The 22,517-nt window shown below is 41.4% G+C and overlaps 1 protein-coding gene across 3 annotated transcripts in view; it reads left to right on the top strand.

Annotated features, from left to right (window-relative positions):
• The window catches only part of si:ch73-383l1.1 (receptor tyrosine-protein kinase erbB-4), a 230,251-nt gene that overhangs the window by 169,648 nt on the left and 38,086 nt on the right, over positions 1–22,517 (top strand). For all 3 annotated transcript variants that reach the window (XM_051427370.1, XM_051427371.1, XM_051427368.1), the window contains exons 13-18: positions 417–549; positions 5,400–5,493; positions 7,606–7,760; positions 11,268–11,312; positions 14,337–14,469; positions 21,755–21,877. In XM_051427370.1, coding sequence (XP_051283330.1) covers positions 417–549; positions 5,400–5,493; positions 7,606–7,760; positions 11,268–11,312; positions 14,337–14,469; positions 21,755–21,877 — 683 coding nt within the window. The remainder of the gene's footprint in view (positions 1–416; positions 550–5,399; positions 5,494–7,605; positions 7,761–11,267; positions 11,313–14,336; positions 14,470–21,754; positions 21,878–22,517) is intronic.

Here is a 22,517-nt window from a genome sequence, read left to right as displayed (position 1 = left end):
GGGCAACACTCCAGAGATGTGGATGTCACTTACCGGATGGAGGACACACAGAGTCCAATGAACAGCATCGATTGTTGTGGTTTGACTGGAAAAAGGAGCTTAGGGTTCTGGTTGGGGTGGACTTTAATGGCAGAGATGTGGGAAATACCAATGTCTACTTACACAGCTGTGAAGCTCTTGGCTACACCAACACAAACATGCATGCATGTGCACACACATTTCACTTTGTCCCTGTATATTATTGGTCAATCCAGAGCAATTTATATACTGTATCATGTTTCCAGTATGCTTGAATTACATAACATGTGTGGGTGTGTATCTGTAGGCTACAGTAGTGTAGTAGTGTGTCTCATGCCTTAAACCACGTATATTTGCTTGTTTTTATACTTGTTTATTTACCTCCTGTCTCTCTACAGCTCAGCAGCGAATGGTGTGTGATCAGATGTGTTCAGACGACGGGTGCTGGGGCCCGGGGCCTGACCAGTGTCTTTCCTGCCGATATTTCAGACGAGGCCGCATCTGTGTTGAGTCTTGCAACCTCTTTGATGGGTGAGCAATCCATTCACAAACACTGTTTTTCTCTTTTTTCTTCCTTTGATGCATTCTGGGCAAATGTTTTACAAGTGTCCAGTAGTGTATTTCAGCTGATCCAACACAAATCTATAGAATGAGCATTTTCCTGAATATCAGATCATTATGGTTTCAGGAGACTGCATTAATTCCCTTGCAAACCACCATACATGACAACCAGATGAAATTCAATCAATTTAAATAGCTTTGATGCATGAGAATGAAGTCAAAACAATCTCAGGGGCTCTGGAGGAGGAGAGTCTAATTGAACCAATACAGAATTTCCCAATGTGAACAGTAACAATTAAATAATTACAATTAAATGAGCATTTGGCTGTGTATTACATCCATTGTCCGAAATCAATTTGAATATATTGTAAGCATTATATTTCATTACAAATTGCCCATTTTGGCCGACAGACAAGAGAGTTTACTGCTCTAATCTAGGAAATGACTGACATGTGCAACAAAGGCCCATACAGTGTCCTCACAATTTACTGATGTTCTGCTTTCAGTGTGAATAATTGCTTTCAGGTCATTCCTTTATTCTGCCAAGAGGCACATCAAAAAGATCACTGCCAACTCACCTGGGGAGAAACACTTCATTGTAGATGTAGTTTCTAGCCTTTTGTGCTACTCTTGAATGAACGAGGAGATGTTGTGAATCACACACTTGAAAGTGTCCATCTAAAATAAGGCTGTACCGGCTACGTCTGCCACAAGATAAATATGACTTTCTTGCAAGCAGTGATGTCAAGCTTGGGTTTTCCCTGGGGGAAGAGGAGAGAGTGCACGTATGTGTGCACATGAGGGTGTGTGAGAGCGAGAAGCAACCCTCGGTCATGTTGACTTGTTGCTGGTCCTTTCCCGGTGCCGTTTGTGGGAGGGAAGCTTTGAAGTTGCCAGGAAAAACAGCTCACAGCAAAGGCTTTGAAGAAGACTGGTGAGGAAGAGGCGCATGGCAGGGAGCTGCTGAAGCACACTTGTTTCCTATACTGTAAATACAGTCAGTCTCTGTGATGCGTCGCAAGTAACGTTCGACAGGCCCACCTCTTGCTTTGTGTCACTGGACTGAACTCTGGAATCATAATGTCCATAACCTAGAGGTTTGCCTGGTGTAAGAAATCACCACCTGCCAAGCACCAAGTACAATGTGACTTTGACAGATAAAGGGTAGAATTTGAGATGGAAACCTTAGATAACCTGTATTTTTCCCCTGGTAAATACTACTATATGCTTTCCATCTCACTCAAGTTAATACAAAACTTGATTTGTAGCGCAAAAAAACTATTTGAGTGATTAAAGTGAAACTAAACCCTCCCAGCAAACCTTAAAAATGCAGCATAAAGAATTATTTAGAGGACTTGGCCTTGTAGCTACAGAATGTGTGATGCAAGAGGTAACATCAGCATTAGACTACACAACTACCTCTACCTTACCCCTGGGAGCAAAGTTTCAGCCTTTAAATCAGTTAATTCCAAGAATAAGAATAAAATCTATAAATATTTTTTGTCCAAATTGCCTCTAACTAGTCTTTTTAAATATAGAAGAAAACTGATATCCCGCCACTAATTGATTTGTCATAGACATAAAGAAATACTGAATTACTTGAGCACAGTGCAAAGACAAAATCCATGTAGATTTAGTACCATCATGAGTTCTAATCTAATACTGATATAATATAGAATGGTCATTTATTGATAAGAGCTTTTCTTGTAAATTACAATGTACAGTACCATTGCTCATTATGGCTAGCAAAAAGAGAGGGCAAGTCAGTTCTTTTCCACAAGATGCAATGTTTGGTGCAATAACTGTCACCAGTGATAAAATGGTAATGCTTATCTCAGGATTTAGGAGTGGTGGCTGCTGCATGTCTCAATATAACATCACCCTAATCTAGCTAAGCGGCATAGAGCTAGAGCTAACTGAGATAACCAGCCATGAGCAGCTGCTGTTAGACTCTCCATGTCTCTGCTGAAAACACAGAGAGTCATACGTCACCTATTCCTGATCATCCAATAGCAAGATTCAATTGAAACCAACAACATTACTAAATACCCATATGCTGTCATCAGCAGAAAACAGTGGTTTTGGAGTTTAGCTATTCTTAAAGAATTCCTTATTGCTGTTACTATGATTTCTTTATTATATGACCTCCAAGATTATACTATAGATACAAAAAAAAAAATTAAATGTCATGTAAATTGTTGGAGAAAATAGCAGGATACTTATTTATACAAATCTAACAAGCAAGCTGCTTGCTATAGTATACTTGTGAGGGTTGAGTGTTGAATTTCTTGACAGTATGGTATCATCTGCCTAGAGACACATTTTATAAATATAAGGAGGGCACAATATCATTAATGTGATTTCTAAATACCTGACATAAATAATGGGTACTATCCATACTGTTTTGTGCTGTTCTACAATATATACAGACAATACATTAGTAGTACATAAACACACAGCTAGACATTTACAACCAATGTGTACAGTTTGCATATTGCTGTGTTTCGTACAGTCTAATGAATGACTTGTTCAAAAATCTTGGGTTATGTTACTGTGGGGTTCTGTGTGCACCATATATTTACTTATATATAATAATATCTTTTCTGCTCTGAATCTATTGTATGGTCTGTATATCTCTATAGGATTTAGTGGTAGCTCGTTAAATATGTTCTCAGGTTGGTGGTTTTAAACCTTAAGATTCCTCAGCTCGCCCTTGTTATATGTCTCCATTCTTAATGAGGATAGGCACTAATTCCCCTTAGTTTATACGTCTGTTGAATAAAACAAAGGAGGAGCAAAGGAGCGCGAGAGGGGAAAAGAAAACGTCTGAGATGATGTCCACTGGGGTTGGAGGAGTAGGGAAGAAGCGGATTAGGGAGGCGTTGAAAGTGTTTAATTAAAAAAGTTGCTCTAGTGGGTTGGCCATGCTCTGGTTTGCTGGAGGTTTGGAGGTCTGAATGGTGGCCACAGTCCTGCTTAAATTCCTGCTAAAACAGGGCTAATCCCCCATCAGGCCATCCCCCAGTGGGGCTTTGGCGCACACTTTCAGCCGTGAAGGGGGCCAATCAGGAGGAACGGCTTTGACAGAATGGAAATGACCCTAGAGAGCACCACTGCCGAGGTCTTTGTCTCTCACCTATTCTCCTCCATGTATTTTTTTTTGCCTCAACCAACAAAAGAGATATCTCTCCACTGCCTGGGTCCTTTTCTAAAGGATTCCCCTGGAAAGAGCTTCCAGGAGAGAAATCTAATTTATTTTGGAACAAGGGAAAGAAAAACGAGGGAGAAATGTAAAGAGAGCAATGGGAGTTTCCTTTGAGTCCAGCGAAAACATTATTAATAAAAGGACACTCTGTGATACTGTATATTTGGATATTTGAGACGAACTGCTGTGAACACGACAGACCATTAGGACCATTAAAAAAAAAGCCCTGACATTAAGGCTTGGCAATAGGGAAATCTAGGATTTTATCTTCACTTTTATTGCCCTTTAATGTGATACAGTTGAACGCAGGAGTGTCAGAATGTCTTTTTTTCTTTTTTGCAGCTTTTAGAACCACCAAGTCTAAAGGATTTTCATTGAATATTCACCACATGAAAATGCATAAAACACACATACCCGCAGGAGATCCAAAGTTCTTAGTGCAAGATCACATAAAAAACAGCTCACGAGGAAGGAATCTGTTGAATCTTTATTCCAGCCTAGTAGCATCGCATGCAAATACAAACAAAACACACACAGTCACCCTCATTGTCTCACTGCTGTGAAAAAGGGGGCTTGTTTGTAACTGGGTGAATCCTCCTCTGAGGACATCTGTCTTCTGAATCGGCTGATCGATCACTCTGATGTGAAAAGTGTTTTTGATCTGCAGCGGTTGTTATTGACAGCAGCCACCCTCTGCTCGCAAGAGACGCCACACTTCAAAAAACCAAGATAATGCGCTGATTCTGACACAAACAAAGGGAGAAATTTATAGATCGGGTACATGCACACACACAAATACACCCATATACACATATAAGGATTCAACAGTGTGGCCTAAGGCAGTGTGCAGCTCCTGCCGCTGTAATTGCAGTGTATAAACCCAATATTGAGCTCTATTGTTTACCTCTACTCCTTCAGAAGTCAAAGTGGGAAAACAAAATCATCACGAACTACATTTATTACTCTAACTGGCTAAATAAACTGGTATAGAGCTCATACCAGTTGCATTAACTGCAATGATTCTTGAATTTGATAAGAGTATGAATTTCTCTGACTCACCTTTCTTCTATGCTTGCCTGTCTTAAGCATTTTTCTTCCTTGTACACTCCTTCTGTAGTTCCCCATTCACCTCATGCAAAGCAAACTTCTGTCCCTGCCCTCTTCTGCCATTCCCTTCTCATTCCTGCGCACCAGCTCTCCTCTCACTTCCTCCTCCCTCCACGCATCTCGTGTTTGCCTATGATTTAAAAAGCTGTTCATTATTCATGGTTCTTCTCTGTTAACATATTGACCATACTAAGCCTTTAACTTGATCAAATTGTCTTAGGCAGCTTGCTGCCCTGCATGCCCCTCTGCTAGAGGGCACTCAAGTAGTCAGTGCAAGTAGAAATTGTGGAGATGGGCAACAGTAAATGAAGGGTATAACCTTGCTTTCTTGATGCTGTATCACATATTGGTTTAAAATCAAAAGGTTGCTATGTACAGCTTGCGCTAGTATGCACACAGCATACTTGAAAATCCTCCCACTGCAAGATCTTAATCAATATTTCAATCTGGGTACGCTCTCAAATCTATAATACATGCATCTCTATCTCGATTTCCCTATCTCTATCAGGGAAGTGCGTGAATTTGCCAATGGATCTGTGTGCCTGGAGTGTGATAGCCAGTGTGAGAAGATGGATGGGAACACCATGACATGTCTTGGCCAGGTAAGAATCCCCTTCAGACAACAATACTTTGTAGAGGTAGACTTTTCACTTTAAATTAAAACCACTCCTCTCATTTTTCTGTTCTAGATATTCTCATATCTTGTGCGTGCTAAAGTGGGTGTCCACTTATTTTGTGAGAGTATTTTGGTCTTACACACAGGATTTTAGAAGATATAAGTGGTGTGTTTGCAAAGGTGAATGGTAGGTTAATGGGAGGAATGATAAACTACTGTGGCTACTTTAGGAGGCATGGTTTTGGCAAGCATACACGCACACACTCAAAACAGGAAAATTAGATTAGTTTCTGACCTTCCCTTAAAGTCACTTTTAGAATCTCGGATATGATCACACTACGACTCAAAATGTTAGAATTTCCCTTTAAAATGTCACGACAGATGCACGTGCCTGCACACAAAAAACATGGATTCATATACAGTATTTCAAAAATCTACATGCAGTCATTTCATCATGTGCATTATAATACTATACACCAGTGTTTCCCAAACTTGGGGCCACCCAGAAAAGGTTGCAATAAAATCTCAGCGGTCATAGGACGATTGAGGGGATAGAAACGCAAAAATAGACATTGCTTCGGTTTTAAACCAGGCAATATTCTTTTTTTAATTCAATTTTCTTACTGTCAAGAAATCCCACAAAAGCACACAGATAAGACCAAAAGAGAGACTTTAAATTACCAATGTGTGAAACGTTTGTAAAATCCAACAATTTATGTCTTCAGTAGGAATGAATGGGCTTGGGGGTCGTATGCTACAGACAGTGAAAGTACTGAGAGGCGGACTAGCACATTGTTGGTTTGATTACTTTACCATTATCCTTTAGGGGTTGTGAGCCAAAAAGCTTTGAAACGACTGTTGAACTACCATACGTTTTACATTTGCAGTGTTAAATCACAGAAAGTTGTATCTATGCATGACTTATTTTGCGCAATTTGTTAGCTGTGTGAGTAACCTTTTATGACTGCCCCTCAAGACAGAGGTAGACAGGCAGAGAGAGAATAAGAGATGAAGAGAGAGAGAGAGAGAGAGAGAGAGAGACTCTTCTCAAGGATGCACAGAGGCTGCTGACTTTGAGATTCTGGTCACAGCTGAGTAGTAAATAACACCAGAGTCAATCATCCACAGGCGCTCTCACACACAAATACACATGCGAACGGCACACGCAGACATACTTGAATGCATTCAGACATCTGTATGCGTCCGCACTCGCACACACACACACACACAAACATGCAAAGTGAGAATAATGTTTATTGATGCCGTGTGTCTCAATGTGTCAGACTACGAGAGACTGTCCGTCAGGTCACTGCGGTCGTCATTAGCAACGGAGCGCAAGAATACAACAGAGCTTTTGGCATACACGCGCACGCCATCACACCCGACCATCTTTGCGCAAGTTCACACACACACACCCCTTCAGCTCTTGCACAAGCATGAAACACACACACACACACACACACACACACACACACACACACACACAACAGTCAATTATTCTCTTACTATTTTCACACACATGTACGCACACGCACCCCTCTCCATCTTACTTATTCATCCTGTTGCAGCTGAGCTTGTGCTCAGTTACCACTTGTCATCTCCTCCGTCATATTTGATGTGCCGCACTTTGACATGCCCTGATTCCTTATGCATTTTGCCAATTTTAACAGGGGGTGCAGCTGAATACACTCTTGGCAATTTTGCTCAACACATTATAAATCACTGAATGGAATTCATGTGTCTCCTGCCTACATTAGCCGTGGTAGGAAGTCAGCAAATTGACATGATTTTCCAGGTTTGAATTTGATTCGGTTCAATTCTGTTCTTTCCTCTCATACATTTTTCTATATCTCCATTCTTTTCTCTTGTCTAATCCCATTACATTTTCCCTAACTTTATTTTTTGCTGCTGGTTCCCTTCACCTCTTTGCCCATAATTTTGTCTTACATTCATATATGTCTGTTCATTCCTCGCCTTTCCATCTTACTAATCGCCTCACTGCACCCGCCACCTCTTTTTTCTTTATTCATCCCTTGTCCATTGCCTCCTTCTAACCCATCCTCTCATCTCCCTCCTCCTTGTTCTGGTGTGTTCTCAGGGCCCGGACCAATGTGTAAAATGCCTCCACTTCAAAGATGGACCCAACTGTGTGGAGAAGTGCCCTGATGGGTTGCAAGGGGCCAACAGTTTCATTTTCAAATACGCCAAGGCCAACAACGAGTGCCATCCTTGCCATGCCAACTGCACCCAGGGGTAAGAGAGGAATGACACATAGAGATGTGTGTCTGTGTATAAAAATGAATGCATTTCTTTTAAGTGTTTCCGAAGTAATTCCCTGAGCGTTCTTCTGGCTAAGGTGCCTTTATGCTCTTAAAAGCACTGTGAAGACATACTGCATTGGACATGCGGCGCCTCCCTCCCAAGGAGAGAAAGAAAGAAAAAGAGAGAGGGAGAGAAGATGACTTTATCTTGCAGCCGCTAGATTCGGCGACCTGTAGCTGGTCTCTGGGGTCCAGTCGGTCAGGGGCAGAATGCATTGACCCTTTAGGGCATGTGGAGTAGAGTGAAGATGAACTATAAATGAAGGGATAGGTGCAGACAGACAGTGTCTAGAGGGGAGAGATGGAGGAGGGGGGTGTACAGTGGGACGGGCCAAGACTGCAGTGGGAAATCGAAGAGCAAGGGAAGGAGTAGGTAGAAGACATGCCTTAAGAAGTGGTTCTAGAAAAACCCATGCTGTCTGGAAAAAAGAGCGACCCTAATCTTCTGTGATCACATGAAGTCACAAATTAAACTACTTTACTGGAGCAAAAGGTCACCAGGAAAGCTGCACATGGGCATAAAATGATCATAAAGTATTTCTAGATTTACACCCTGGAGGAACATAAGGTCCAGAGTTACCTCATTATGGTGTATTATTTTAACTACAGGACAGATTCCTCTCTGTGTGGCATCCCAAACAAAATAAAGACATTTAAGTATTCGGCTTACAGCACTATAGTGAGAGCTCGCTGTACATGCATTTTTCTGCGGCTACCCTGTAAGTGTGGATAACATCGGTGCGGCTTTAAAGAGGCAGAGCGTTGGAGCTTCTAAATAAGGAGGGGGAGTAAATAAAAGGGAAGCACAATGGATGGGAGATGTTGGAGGGAGAAAAGGTAGAAAGCAGAGGAGAAGATGCATGTGAGGTTATAATTCTCCCCATGACGGCTTTCATTCTTACGGACACACAAATGTCGTTGGCATGACAACACCTCCATCATCTGGATTAAGATCAAGACAGAAGCTGAGGCTAGGTATTTGAGGCCAAAGGGGGACATTTCAGAGGTCAAAGGTCAGTGTCAGGAACAGAACAGCACCCTTACAGCCGGTAAAGAGGTGGCGGATGGTCAAACCAGTGGCCTCATTACTCTGCCTCAGAGGTTTTCAAACTGTGAGTCGCACCTCCCCAGGGCGGCGTCGGAGAGTTGAAGGGGAGATGCAGAGGGAGAGGTGTGAAGCAAAGACACTGTGTGAGGTGAAATGGACTGCTGAATGCCGGTGTGAAAACCAAAAGTTAGTTATTATAGATGTGGTTGTGGCTGCTTATCAACACAGTCACGGCAGCTAAGGGAGGTGCTAATAGCTCATACTTTTAATGGCCAAAATGTTAACAAGTATAAGACAAAAAAGAAACCATAAGTGCATTATAGAACTAGATACCAGACATCATAATTGCGCCTATTCAACACAATGAGAATTACTCTCCTGGCGCATGAACCCACAAAGTTTTGTCACTTTTGGGTTTCCCTTACCCCACTGAAAGTGGTGTTGCTCCCCTGGCCCCGCCCTCGAGTTCCTGCTCAGCCCAGACTGTGATGATGTCAAGGATTTTTTTAATTTTACAAATATAAAACCTCGATTGATCAGAAAAATTCATAAAAGATTCATAATTGAACTTGTTTGCACTTTGAGTTGTGTCTAGTTCTTATAATACGTCTATAGTAGTAGCCCCTGAAGCATGATGAGAACTCTAGTTCCAAAACATGATCTCTCAAATTGTGGTAAGTGGCTCGTTGGTCTCCATTTTGACTGGGGGGCCACAGTGTCATACTTTTAAAACTACTGCCCTACCTTACTGTCAAAAAAGTAACAAATGCAACTTTTTCTGAAAGGCACCACTGTCTAAATGCGTATACTTTGTGCTGTGCCTGCTTCATAATGTTTATCAGACCACTCCTTTGTTCTCTCGGAAGGGAACTATGTGGCTCATTTGCACACACACAGTCCACGCACACACCACATTGGATACAGACACTGATTGCTCTCTAATTAGCTATTTGGTGCGGCATTTAATTGACAACGAAGCGACTTTGGAGGAGCCACAGTTGTCACCGATTTAATTCCAAAGTTAGCCTGCTCTCCTAATTTGCTATGTAATTTGTTGTGTCTTGCGAGCTTGTGCAGCTTGCACACACACACACACACAAAACACTCACACAGAGAAGCATTCAAAAACTGTTCTCCTGTGTCTATCCTGCTGTTCAAAGTCCTCTACTCAAGGAGCTAGAATTAATGAGCAGCTAAGAGTCTGCTCTAATCACTTCCTGCTTACGTAATGGTAAAAACTCCACTTCTCACTGAAGGGCGTGTTGTCAGCACTATGTTCCAGTGGCTTTGATTGTTGAGGTGGTAACAACAAGAGATTCAAGTATTTGGAACGAAAGTAAAAGTGATTTTAACGATGCTAACTAAGAGAGAGAAGTCCTTGAATCAGAGTCGAATTGAAATAAAACTGAACAAGTTGATTCTGCAAACGTGTGAGCAAACAGTCGTGCTTTTGACTACCTGACGAATGTAAGTCCAATATTCAGTCACCTCCTTTTAGCTCTGTGTTTGGTCTCCCCCAACTCCTGATGGAAGTATCTGGCTCATTAGCTGCTAAATGCGCCACTATGTTCACCAGCTATCTGCTAACTGTCCCCTGTGACAGTGAACAAGTAAAGTAGGAAAACCCCAAAAAAGCAATCATAGCATGATGACTGTTTGAGCAGCTTTAAGGGTTTAATGAACTTTTGACCGTACAAACAAAATAAAGAAGGGATTAGAGTAGAAAACAATATTGCTATGCTATAGAATGTAGAATCTAGTAGAAGTATTTCTCCTGCTGCTGTATTTTTGGAAAAGGCCTGTGCAAAATCCTGCTGTAGGTGTATTGTATTGGTATTTATTCAGTATTAAAACAGCCGTAAAAGGCTCAATATATTATATCCTAGAATATAATCATCTACATGCCACCTACACTGACCTAACATCTGCATCTCATCCTGAACAGCAAGCCCAAAATGTCTATACCTAACAGACACATACTCAATGGAGAAACAAATATTATTTAAAGATATTCTCACTACTTCTATAGAGGATGTTCATTTTTAATAAATATTGAAAGGTAGCCTTAGTTGTATTTGATTGAGATTCAGACTGTTGTGTTAATTTAAGATTTAACACCACTTTGTTTAGAAAAACCTCAGAGGCACCAGATGATGCAGAAACATTTTCTCAGTCTAATTTAAATATCACGTGAAACAAACAAGAACAGTGCTTCTCACCCAAGCGCTTCTTCCTGTCATTTTGACAAGTGGTCAGCCGTGCTCTGGATTCAATTTTCCACAGGTCCTTACTCAGTGACAGTTGATTGACGGTGAAGAAAGACAACATGAGGTTTACTCATAACCTGTCCCTGGTTTAATGGATGATCTCTCTGGTTTGTCTACCCTGCAGGTGTGTCGGGCCAAGACTCCAAGATTGTGTTGGGATGATGGACAGGTAAGGGATCTCAGGATACATCTGTAATGTTGGACTGGGAGACCACCATCAGATCCTGCCACTACTCATTAAAATTACTCACGATACTCATTAACAAGAGTGCAGGGAGTTCTGTATTTTATAATTGATGGATGACTTAGGAATCTTTTGTCATGGTCTAAACTTTAAATGAATTTTGTTGTCTAATTTGTGCCACAGTTTATATGCTCCAATGGAACCTCTGTGAATCACATCAATTGAAATGTATTATTTATTGATAATTTACATAGTGTTTTAAAGGGTGAAACTTTATCTGTTGTACTTATTTATTTACTTTTATGTCTATTTTTTTTCTATTTATTACTAGTAGTATACATTTGCCTTTTAATGGTCACTATTTACAGACCTGAATTGACTTGTGACATGGGCTAGCCCCCAAAAATATAAAGCATGTTATTACATTACTGCACTGCCTCTACTACTACTAACAAAGCTACTGATATTACTATTACAATAGTATAAACAAACTATAACGTAGTAGATTCAAGAAAAAGTGTGGTAGAGTCTGTGAAGAGCCGCACAACCTAAATAGCCTGGAGACACAACAACTCTATTAAAATACCCATAAAAACAAGTGATCTATACAATTAGAGCACATTCAATAGAGTGACGAACTCATTAGAATTTAACCAAACCAGCAGACCCATAAAAGGGGGTCTCTGGGCTCCCTTTAAACAGAGGAAACAGAGATGAGACCTTTTTTACTCCCTCTGGTAGACTACTGCTGAGTCTCTAGTCCCAGAGTTGTTCTTTTGCTCTTACAATGACATTATTCCCATGTCTCATCTGGTGACCCCATGTCGCTTGTTCTGCTGTAAACCCTTTCCTCCTAATTAGAGAAGTCCTTTCCCTTGTCTCTCACCTATAGAGCTGTCTCACACTATTATCTGTCTCACCAGCAGTTTCTCTCTTTCTTTTTCCATCTGCTGTCTCTCCCTTCCATCCCTTCTTTCTCGTCACCTGAGCTATATGTAAATTCTCCTTCCTTTGTTCCTTTTAAAGTTGTTTTGTCTTTGCTCTTTTTCCTCCATGTTATATATATGGTTCTTTCCATTGTTGTTGTTTCTCCTTGTCTCTCTTCCCCCTCTTGACCTAATCACTCCAATCTGCTGGATTACTATTCACCACATGACTGTATATCTCATTATATCGAAACCCACAGAGCCCCCCCCTTCTTTTGGTTCTTCACAATCAATATGGCAAACGCCGCGGGACCTTGCTCTACCATAGCTCCATAGTACATGAGTCTTCCATTAGCTGTTAATGGCCTCTACAGCTAATAGAGTTTTAAACTTCAAGTATCAGCGTAGAAGCAGGTGCTGTTTAATGCTATGTGATGTGTTTTTAAAAAAGAATAAACACGGGGCAGAGAATATTCTGACACCAGTGGGGAGGGGAAAATGGAAAGAGAGGAAGGATAAAGGAAGAGAGAATAATAGAAGGATAAAATTGAGTAGACACGAGTGCAAGAGGTCTGTAAATGGCAAATGCATTAGTGCCATCATTAGTGACGAGAAAGAGCTTTTAACTTCCAACCTTTAGGCTCGCCTGAAGCAGATTGTTCCCCAGAAGATTCGGAAGCAATTTGTGAAAGATGGGCACTTTTAATTTCTCATTTATTTGGAGTGATAATAGATAATAAATTATGCTGGAGACCACATGAAAATTACATCAAAGCCAAACTTTCAAATTCATTTGCAATACTGTTTAAAATTAAATACTGACTGTTACCTATACGTCAGGAAGTATGGGGAAAAATAAAAGGATGTAAAAGGTATTTCACCTTATAAAGAAAACAGCTCAATTCTGGCGTTAAAAATCAACTAATACCTTAAAGGAATCTGAAGAGATATTTGCATGTTCAAAAAGCTAATTAGTAAGGACCAGTATGTTGAATTAATGGAAAAGCTGTAGCGAGGAATCAATAACATGTAGCTCAGTGAGTATCTTTAAAAAGTAATTTATTGAACAAATATAAAGATACATGATCAGAAAGCAACATTGGCATCAGTATGAGAGGGTACAGGACACTGTATTGTGTTGTATCGTTTTCAAATGTTGTATTTTAGTAATTGCCTTTTCTTAACAGTTTATTGCCTTATTGTCAAAATAAATTTCAAATTTAGAAAAAAAAAAGCAAGAAAGTTTTCAACTCTGGTGATAATATTCATGTTAGAGGCATCTGACTGCAATATAAAGAAGTCCAGTCCAGTGTAGCACACGCTGTAGCTTCTCCACCAGCCCAAGTAATAGCACATAGCCTTAAAGGCTTTTTGTCTTCTGACCTGTGAAAATGGAAGCATCCCTTACTCGGAAATAGCATTGTGCTCTGTAGGATTGGCCTATTTGGAAACATGATACTGGAACTGGAGCCCATCTTTTGCTTCTGTGTCTCAGCTTGTTTTTTTGATTTGTAAACAGAAGCTACGAAATGAGAAGTGGTTCCAAATGAAGTTTTTGAGTTGAGGATATAATTAGTGGGAAGCTATTAACAGTCATGTGAGGGCTTCTTAGATAGTTGCTGGTGGACGGATGGGATTGCTCAATGAGACAGACTCAAGCATCAGTTAAGGCGGTCATCACAGATGAGACAAGGTATGCAAGAGCAACAGAGGGGCTATTATTGGCTGTTCAAGCGTGCAACAAACAGCACACTTGAGTAAAAACAAGCTTTTCCTGCCTCTATTTCTTTCTCAGTGGTACAGTAGTTGGACATGCTGAAAATAAATCTTTTCATGGTTGTTGTTTTCCATTGGTTTCATTGGATCTCTTAAATGATGGTAAAGGTTCCCTGTCATTACAGTTCTTATATGCAGCCAATCAAGCTGAAGATGATAAAAGTACAGGGTTAAATCTGAAGTGCTAAGGCTGTTTTGTTTTTTTTGGTATAACAGCCGGTTGGAGAATTTGTTGGCTGAGGTTAGCACTTTCTTTCAAAGTGCCTTTTAGTTTCTTAATGTTTCTCCTCTTCCTCTGTCTCTACAGGACACCACTAATAGCAGCTGGCATTATCGGCGGCCTATTCATCATCGTCATCCTGGCACTCAGCGTGGCCGTTTATGTTCGGCGCAAAAGCATCAAGAAGAAGAGGGCCTTGCGACGCTTCCTGGAGACGGAGGTGAGAGGGTAGAGGTCATCAGGACAACATGAGTCGATCAGTTGTTTTTACAGGAAAGGCTTGTTCAGTCACTGTTCCCCTTGAGCTCGTTCACAGAGTGCTAGATCAGAGAATTAACTGCTCCATAAATGAATAGCTTTGTCCTGTATTATCATCAAACGAATAACCACAGTATAATTCATTTCATTGATCCCAGAGAGGAAATTGGGAAACACTTACTGTTATTGTGACAAGAAATGAACAAGGCAAAGTTTTGTTATGGAGTTTGGTTAATTAAACTGAACAAACAAACTCGACCAGGCACTTTTGCTCAATCTCATTTCCTCAGTTTGTGCCTCCCACTTCCTTTGAGTTTGTTAGAGATCCTGTACCTCAAAGTTGCGGCACATTTTTTTTTTCTAGACGGATGCCAACCAAACTAGACTCATAAGCAAACCTTGAAACATCAAACCTTGGCTATGGTACTTAGCCAAACTTTAAAATTATGCATGGCTGCCGTCACCCATCGATCCGGCCTTGAAGAGGGTTCATTTCTGGGAAGCATTAGAGAGCGGAGCAGACTTTATATTCAAAGGAGAAAGTCAAAGTTGGAGGTGTAGGTGAGTGCAGGGTTTATGTGTACGTTCATGTTCAGGTTGATCACCTTTCTGCTGCTACAAGACACACTCCCCCCCCCGTGTTTCCTGTGCGTGGCCCAGCAGTTATGTCATCACTGCAGGTCCGCTGAGTGGCCTTGCCTATAGGAGTGGGGCAGGCTGCTTGTCATTCTGCATTAGTATAATTTACAGGTAGAGGCAACAGTGTTATAGACAGCTGTCAGGCTAGAGACGGGAATTGGAGGAGGCCGGCCACGGGCAGTTTCTGCCTCATCCCAGCCACACACATCCATCTTAATCAACCGGGCCCTGTTCCGACAGCCTCTTGACCGGGAGGGAAGTCTTCAGTCCGAGCAGATTTGCTAATGTACTGTCACAGAGAAGGAGGGGCAGGGGAGGATCAAGCCAGAGGGGGGATCTTCTTGACCCCTTTTTCATCTCCCTGTTTAAAGTGGTCCTGTGACTGATTTGTGCTCCTGCAAAGGTTGACTCAATACTCCACCAGGAAAACGTGAAATATAGCCGGCTGAGTCAATTTTCCCATCCTCAGAGGAGACCTAATTGGGTGTAATAGTAATTAGATGTAATGGAATCTTTGCAGGTTGGCATACAGGTTAGACAGACCACTCATTAAAGGTAGGTCATGGGGTCAGTCTCCACCATGGCCCTTGTGCACGCACATTAGCAGCCTTGTTGTGGTGTCCTGAAAGAGACACTGGACCTGCTCACTGTTTGGAGGTCATTCCGTTTAAGAGCATTTAGCTGAATGAAGAACGGAGCTGTGGGTCAACGGTCCACCGCATCTCAGAGGCCTTATGCAGGCATCAGTATTAACTTAGTTCATAATAGTTAAATACTCTTTGTAGTAGGTTTAGGTAAAGGATCTGAATGTTTCTTCCATTGTGAATATGTAATTGAGCCAACAAAATGAAGGGTTTCAATCTATTTAATGAAAATCCAGCTATACAAAAATCCGAATTTTGTAAGCAGTGGTCATAGGCCTCCAGTAAGCATAATGTGCTTGATTTTGTTGCCAGCACTCATTTCATAAGGCATCAGCTTCCCCACACCACTCTGGAGTTTAAATTCTTTCCTTGAATATATGAATATGTGCATTCACACTGCATGCCTACACACAGATACTCCTCTTTCCCCTATTCACTATCCATCTGAATGCTGCTCTCCCCTCTCAGCCAACCGGCATACTAAAGAAAACCAAAAAACTGCACTCCTCGCAGTCTGCATCACACTTTCCAGGGGCTCTTTTTGGCTGATGAAAGCACACGATAGGCTTTGGACGGCTGGCGAATGTGGATTCTCTATTCAAACGAATAATAGAGCTGAGTCTGTGTCTGTGAATGGAGATCAAGCTTGTCAGGATGAGGGATTTGGGGACAGCGAGAAGGCTCTGGGACTCCCCCTCTCTCTCCCTATCTGCAATAGCTTGTTAAACAGAGAGCTCACCTCTTGTGTCAGACAGGAAGAAGATGCCTCCAGTACTCGCTGTCAAAACGTGATTTGAGCACTCGGCCTGCATTTCCATATCAAGGACACTATGTTGACTTGCAAAACACACTTCTTTGTTGTTTTCTTTGTTTTACTATTCTCTGTCTTTTCCTGCATCTTCACCTTCTCCCTCTTTTTTGGTTCTCCAGTTTGATCTCTTTATCTCCATTCATCTGTCTGTCTCCGTTGCACACAGACACTTTATTCTTCTATCTTTTTAACTTTCTGTTTTTGTTTTTTCTTTTCTTTTCCTTCTCTCTCTCTCTCTCACCTTGAAAGAAAAATAGAAAGTATAAGAAAAAAAAAGTCCCACACTGTGGCGGCTCTTGAAGGAGCCCACGGAAAGAAATTGCTTTTCGCGGGGGGAAACGGCACAAACAGCGTCTGAGTCCCCTCACTGGAGCAGCGTGACCCCAGGCCTTGGACTTTGACCCCAGTCCAACGAAGCAGGACTAATGCACTTAGAATCGCCCCCTCTCCACCCACCCTCCAAGGTCCTCTTTCAGCTGCTTTGCACAGACATGGGCCATGTGAGTGTTTCAGCACCACAGGCGGTGGACAGCTCCCACGCTGCTTACATGCTCTCTTACAAGAAGGATTTCAGCGTTTGGGGGAGCTGGACAGCTCCCGTTGTTCACCCGAGGGCAGATTGACTGAGCTGAGGCGCGGGATGTCATTACAAATGCATGTAGTACAGCCAAGCATTGTTCAAATATACTTTAGCTTATGTTAAATTTAAGACAAAATTCCAGTGATTGATACCAAATTTGTCTTTGGAATATTAATATACAGGTACAGCCAAAAAAAAGCCTTTTATTTTTGTTGTGTTTTATATTTTATTAGGTTTGTGAATTTGTTTATATTTGGTCTCTGTCCTAAATACTGTCAAGTCAAGTCAGTTTTATTTATACAGTCCAGTATCACAAATTTGCCTCAGGGGGCCTTTACAGTCTGTGCACCATTCAACGCCCTCTATCCTTAGACCCTTAGGAAAAACTCCTTTAATGGAGGAAAAAGTGGAAGAATCTTCAGATTGAGCAATAGAGGAGGAATCTCTCTCGCAGGATGGACAGACGTGCAATAGATAGATGGCAAGTGTACAGAATAAACCAAAGTAAAATCACAGAATGGACAATCAGGATGATAATAATTATAGATTGGAAAAATATATGAAGAATATGGATCCTTGAGGATGCCAAACATCTGGAATGAGGCACTGAAAGCTAGGAGAAAGAGACATTTAATTCCATTTTAGTAGTTTGTGGTATTAATGAAGCAGATGGAGCAAGAAACAGAAGTAAGACCGGTTCAAACTTATTTGGTAGAAAAAATAACCACGCTTCTTGGTTCAACTTCGACCTATTTATAGTTTTGCATGCACACCGATTTCCTAGTTTAAACGCTTGTGTCTTTTGCCTTGTCAGACTTCTTTTTAGGTATGGGTCGCATGACTATACTTTAGCAAGAAGAAAATTAAAACATTAACTGTGCCTATGTTAATTGGCCTGGGTGTTACCTATAATTACAAACACTTAAACTCCTAAAATTTGAAGGGGAAGATTTCCAAAGGAATTAATCTTTAGTAACTTACAGTACAGTTAAAGGCTCTGCTCTTTAGATGCAGATATTGGAGGAGAAGTGCTGCTGGTATGGGCTCACTAATACCGAGAATGAATGTCCTTGCATACTGATAAGCCCACTCTCTTGCTATCATGCACAAATTGTCTTAATGTGCTCTCAATGACTCTGTGTCATTGTGGGTCCCTGAGCATAGCACAAGAATATTTTACATACTCCAGATACCCCAAATTCAAGAGCAAAATAAGTGTGTAAAATGTGAGGCCGCAAATGGTCTGTTTTGTAACCTTTCAAGCCTGCAGCAAGTTTGTCCAGCCCAAACGTTACCATTGCATTATTAAATTCCTGATCTGAGGGTTATTATTTTAGAAGCTTACTCTCATGCATCAGTCATGCATTGTACCTTTCTTATATAGGAAAAGCAAATCTCATGAGCATATTTTACCATCATTAGGCCATACTATACAGAGAGCAATTCATTTTTGCTACTTCTGTTCTGTTCTGTATTTGTAGAATAAACCAGGGCAGTATTCAAAATTTTGAAGGTAACAAAGTTTCATTGAAAAATTAACATGCATAGTTCCACACTTAAGGTCAAGGTTTTTGACACAGCAATTTTGTTTCACCTGATTTCATTAGAAAACACCACAATGTTACTTAATATGGGTAGTGTAATTTGTTTGAGCTTGCACTGCAAGTTTGTGTTTGGGGATGCTGTTTACTTATTCAATACAGGATAATTCTGTCAATGTATTCTAGCTCGAGGCTCGAACATGCTGCTTATTTGTCCACTGAAGCATCTGAATCCTCTCCACCGCGGCACCAGCGGAGCTCATTTGGCAAAGGCAAGGCGCATTATTAGCTGGCAAATAAAGTGGCGTGGTGAGTGTGTGTGAGTCAGAAGGAGAATTTTGCAGGCCATGGGTGTGCATCTTATTTAATAGACCTCTCCTGTCCTCCCCTCATCAGTCCAGTCCAGCCTCGTCCTAATGAAACAATAACAGTTACAGCCAGTCACCATCTGCTCTCACTACTGCTCCGTCCGTGCTCCATTTTTCTCTTCCTACAGCGTCACTTGTTTTCTTGCTATTCATGCTGTGATTGTGAAACAAATGATGCAAATGCTGCTCTTTGCCCAAATATCAGGCTGATATGAAGGATGTGAGCAAAGTCCTTTCTGTTGAGGTAAATAAAGTCGGCAGTCAGTGGTTCCATGTAATTTAATACTTCAATTGAAGGCCTAGCACAATAACCCTACCGCTTAATATGTCACTTAGAGCTGCTAAACCCACCTAACTGAATATATGCGTCTCAGTGGAGAGTTTTAGATTGACAGGTTGGTCTTAAGGATATGAAGGCTGTCCACACACTGAAATGTGTAAGCTCCCAAAAACTTGATGCAACGTTTTAACTCTTGCAAACAAATTTCAGTAGGCAAACAACCTCTTCTTTTCCTGTCTGTGCACCCAACTGGGGTTGCATGTGCACATGCCATTGGAGAAAATGTGCATTAGAAGGATCTTGCAGATGGACTGGAAAGGCTACGGTAACTAAAAAGACAAACCAAGTTATGCTGGAGGATATATCTAATGGATTTTCCACAACCTGACAACCCAGAAGTTATTGTTTGTTGTTTAGTTTTTCCTTTATAGAGGACAGTGCACATTTATCATCGTTGGCATTGTAATCAGCAATGTAAATTGTTAGCTCACTAACTAAATAGTTAGCATTTTGGAGTGTTAAACTCTTTTTTTATTGCTACTTATTTAGTTATAAATATTGAACGTTATATAACTTGGAATTTGAACATACATTTTTCGGTGGGGCAAGTAGGATGTTTTAGAAAGTGGTAGGGAGAACCCTTGCTATTTATGGCTAAAATATTGGCACAGTTAAATATGTTGAGTATTGTTTAAAATTCCCACTTGTGTAAATGGTTAAATATGCATAAACCCTGCTTTTCACCCTGGGAAAAATAAAGCATTTGCAAGAGAGCTACTGCCACGTATTCCCAGTGCAGTAGCTTCTTTGTTTCTCGGTTGAGATATGGTTCATTCTTGACCATGGAAATAGTATTTGACAAAACAATTTCACCTCAAGGTCCATTTAGTAGCTATTATGCAGCTTTTGATTCCTCTCCTTTCATTTTTTTCACCATAATATGATAATATCTGGTAATTGTTTCAAGAAAAAAAAGGTCTCAGTGAACACAATGGACCAAATGATGGAGGCTTTCAATGATGTCTCACTATTACACCATCACTCAGCCATCCCCTCACTGCTGCCTCTTTCCTCCTTCCATCTCCTTCACTTCCCTCAATATTTATCCCTCATCCTCCTTTCCCTGCTCCGTCTGCTAACTCACTTCCTGCAGTGACATCTCAGCAGGCTTTGCTCTGGCGCCTTCAGGCCCAGCCATAACAATACCCATTAAACGGCATGTCATTGCAGAGCTGCGGGCAATGTCATCCATTCTGCGGACCGGCGTGGCTTTTGCGATCGCCGGCCCTATTGTGCTGATGGTTTTATATCACATTAAGTGAGCGCTTGTATGGCTGACCGACTGATATATGGTCTCATTATTTTGTTTGATGGCCGTGGTTGAGCTGGGTGATTATGCCGCTGATAAACCGCAGTGAATGAGGCACCCGGTAGGCTGATAGGCTCATTAAGACATGTATTGATCAGAGGCATTGACTTCTTGAGGTGTGTGTGCGTGTGTGTGTGTGTGTGGACGTGTGTTTTGTGGTCTGATATGTGCTTTGAGTGTGTTTAATGTTTATAGCGTGAATTTGCATGTGTTGTCAATATTTGTGAATCTGTGTACTGTACATGCAAGTATCTGCGATGTGCTCTGAGATGTGCTCTACATGCTGTCTGGTTGAATGTGTGTATATCTGTGTGTATATATCTGTATGTGGCTCAGATCTTTTCACAGCTCGGCTGCAGGTGCCAGCTCCTGCTCTTTATATTTAGTAGCCGAGGCTTTGTCGAGCGGCTAGCGGTGAGGCGGGTGGCCCGGCCAGCTGCTGGGATGCTGTTCAGTGTCAGCTGTTCCTGGCAGCCAGGCACACGGAGGAGGGTTGTCAAAACCTTGAATTGGAATTGTTTTGTATGTGCACAGCTGGTAGGCAGCTACTCTTTGTCGCTTGTGATAGCAGCTGACACCAGACTGCGATTTGTTCAGTGGTTGGGCACACTGTGGTCCACACTGGTAACTGCCAGTTCCGACAGAACTTCACGTTCACACCCCTTGAATTATTTGTATTTCATAAACGCATGTGTGTATTGTAAAATCATGACTATCAGGACAGAGCAGTGGCTGTTTTTGGCTGCTTATTTATTTGCAGCAAATAAACCTTCATGTTCACCTTGCGCCTCTCTTTCCAAGACTTGCTTTTTACTTATTATTTTAAATGGAGCAGCTTCACCCCACTGCATTCACAGTACCAAGAGGTTAAAATATTTTGTCTTGAAGCAAAAGAGAGGCATGTCTGTTGTTTCACAATAAAAGCAGGGATCGAGAGGAATGCTTTTTATATTTTTGGCACCCACAAAAAGAGGTGCTGAGTGGGATAAATAGCCTGTCTTGTGTGTTTTGTCAGCTGGTGGAGCCACTGACCCCCAGTGGAACAGCCCCTAACCAGGCTCAGCTGCGGATCCTGAAAGAAACAGAGCTGAAGAGGGTCAAGATTCTGGGATCGGGGGCTTTTGGAACAGTCTACAAGGTCAGTGTGTGTATCTGCGTTTAGAAGTGTCTGTTAATGTGTGTGTGTGTGTGTGTGTGTGTGTGTGTGTGTGTTTAATTCACACAGTCCTCATTCAAATGTGGTGCCACATTATACACCAGTGAGTCAGCTAAATGGCAAAGAAGACACTCAAGCACAAAGTTTCTTTCAATAGACACTGCCCTCTCATTGGTAGAACAGCCCTGCTTGACAACCTAAACAAAAAGCATAAACATTTCCCTTTGTAACAGTGTTTCCTGACAGACATGAGCCTAGGGCAGCTCAAGGACCTGGAACGGAAACTGCTGTTTGCTTGCCAACTTCACTGCCCTTGGTAAAATTATTCATACCACCCCGAAATTCAGCAAACTCATTGAATAAACACTGCGTTTTCTACCACCAGCTCTAAATTCCTCTCACTTACAATATTGATGGGCCTATTCGATTTTATAGCCATATTTTACTACAATTAATCTGCACGCATAGTCCCACATCAATTTATGCCCTTATTATTTTCCAGAGCTCTTAGCTTATAGCAGAAAGCAGATAGTCCCATTCAGGCACCATACTGTGAGTAGATGTTTCTCATGACGCTTTTTGCAGGGTTGCAGCTTATCCATAATCAACTAAACGCACAATA

This window comes from Dicentrarchus labrax, unplaced genomic scaffold (genome assembly GCF_905237075.1).
Source record: "Dicentrarchus labrax unplaced genomic scaffold, dlabrax2021, whole genome shotgun sequence".
Taxonomy (NCBI): domain Eukaryota; kingdom Metazoa; phylum Chordata; class Actinopteri; family Moronidae; genus Dicentrarchus; species Dicentrarchus labrax.
The sequence above is the reverse complement of the archived record's forward strand: the minus strand, read 5'-3'. Positions and strand labels throughout refer to the sequence as shown.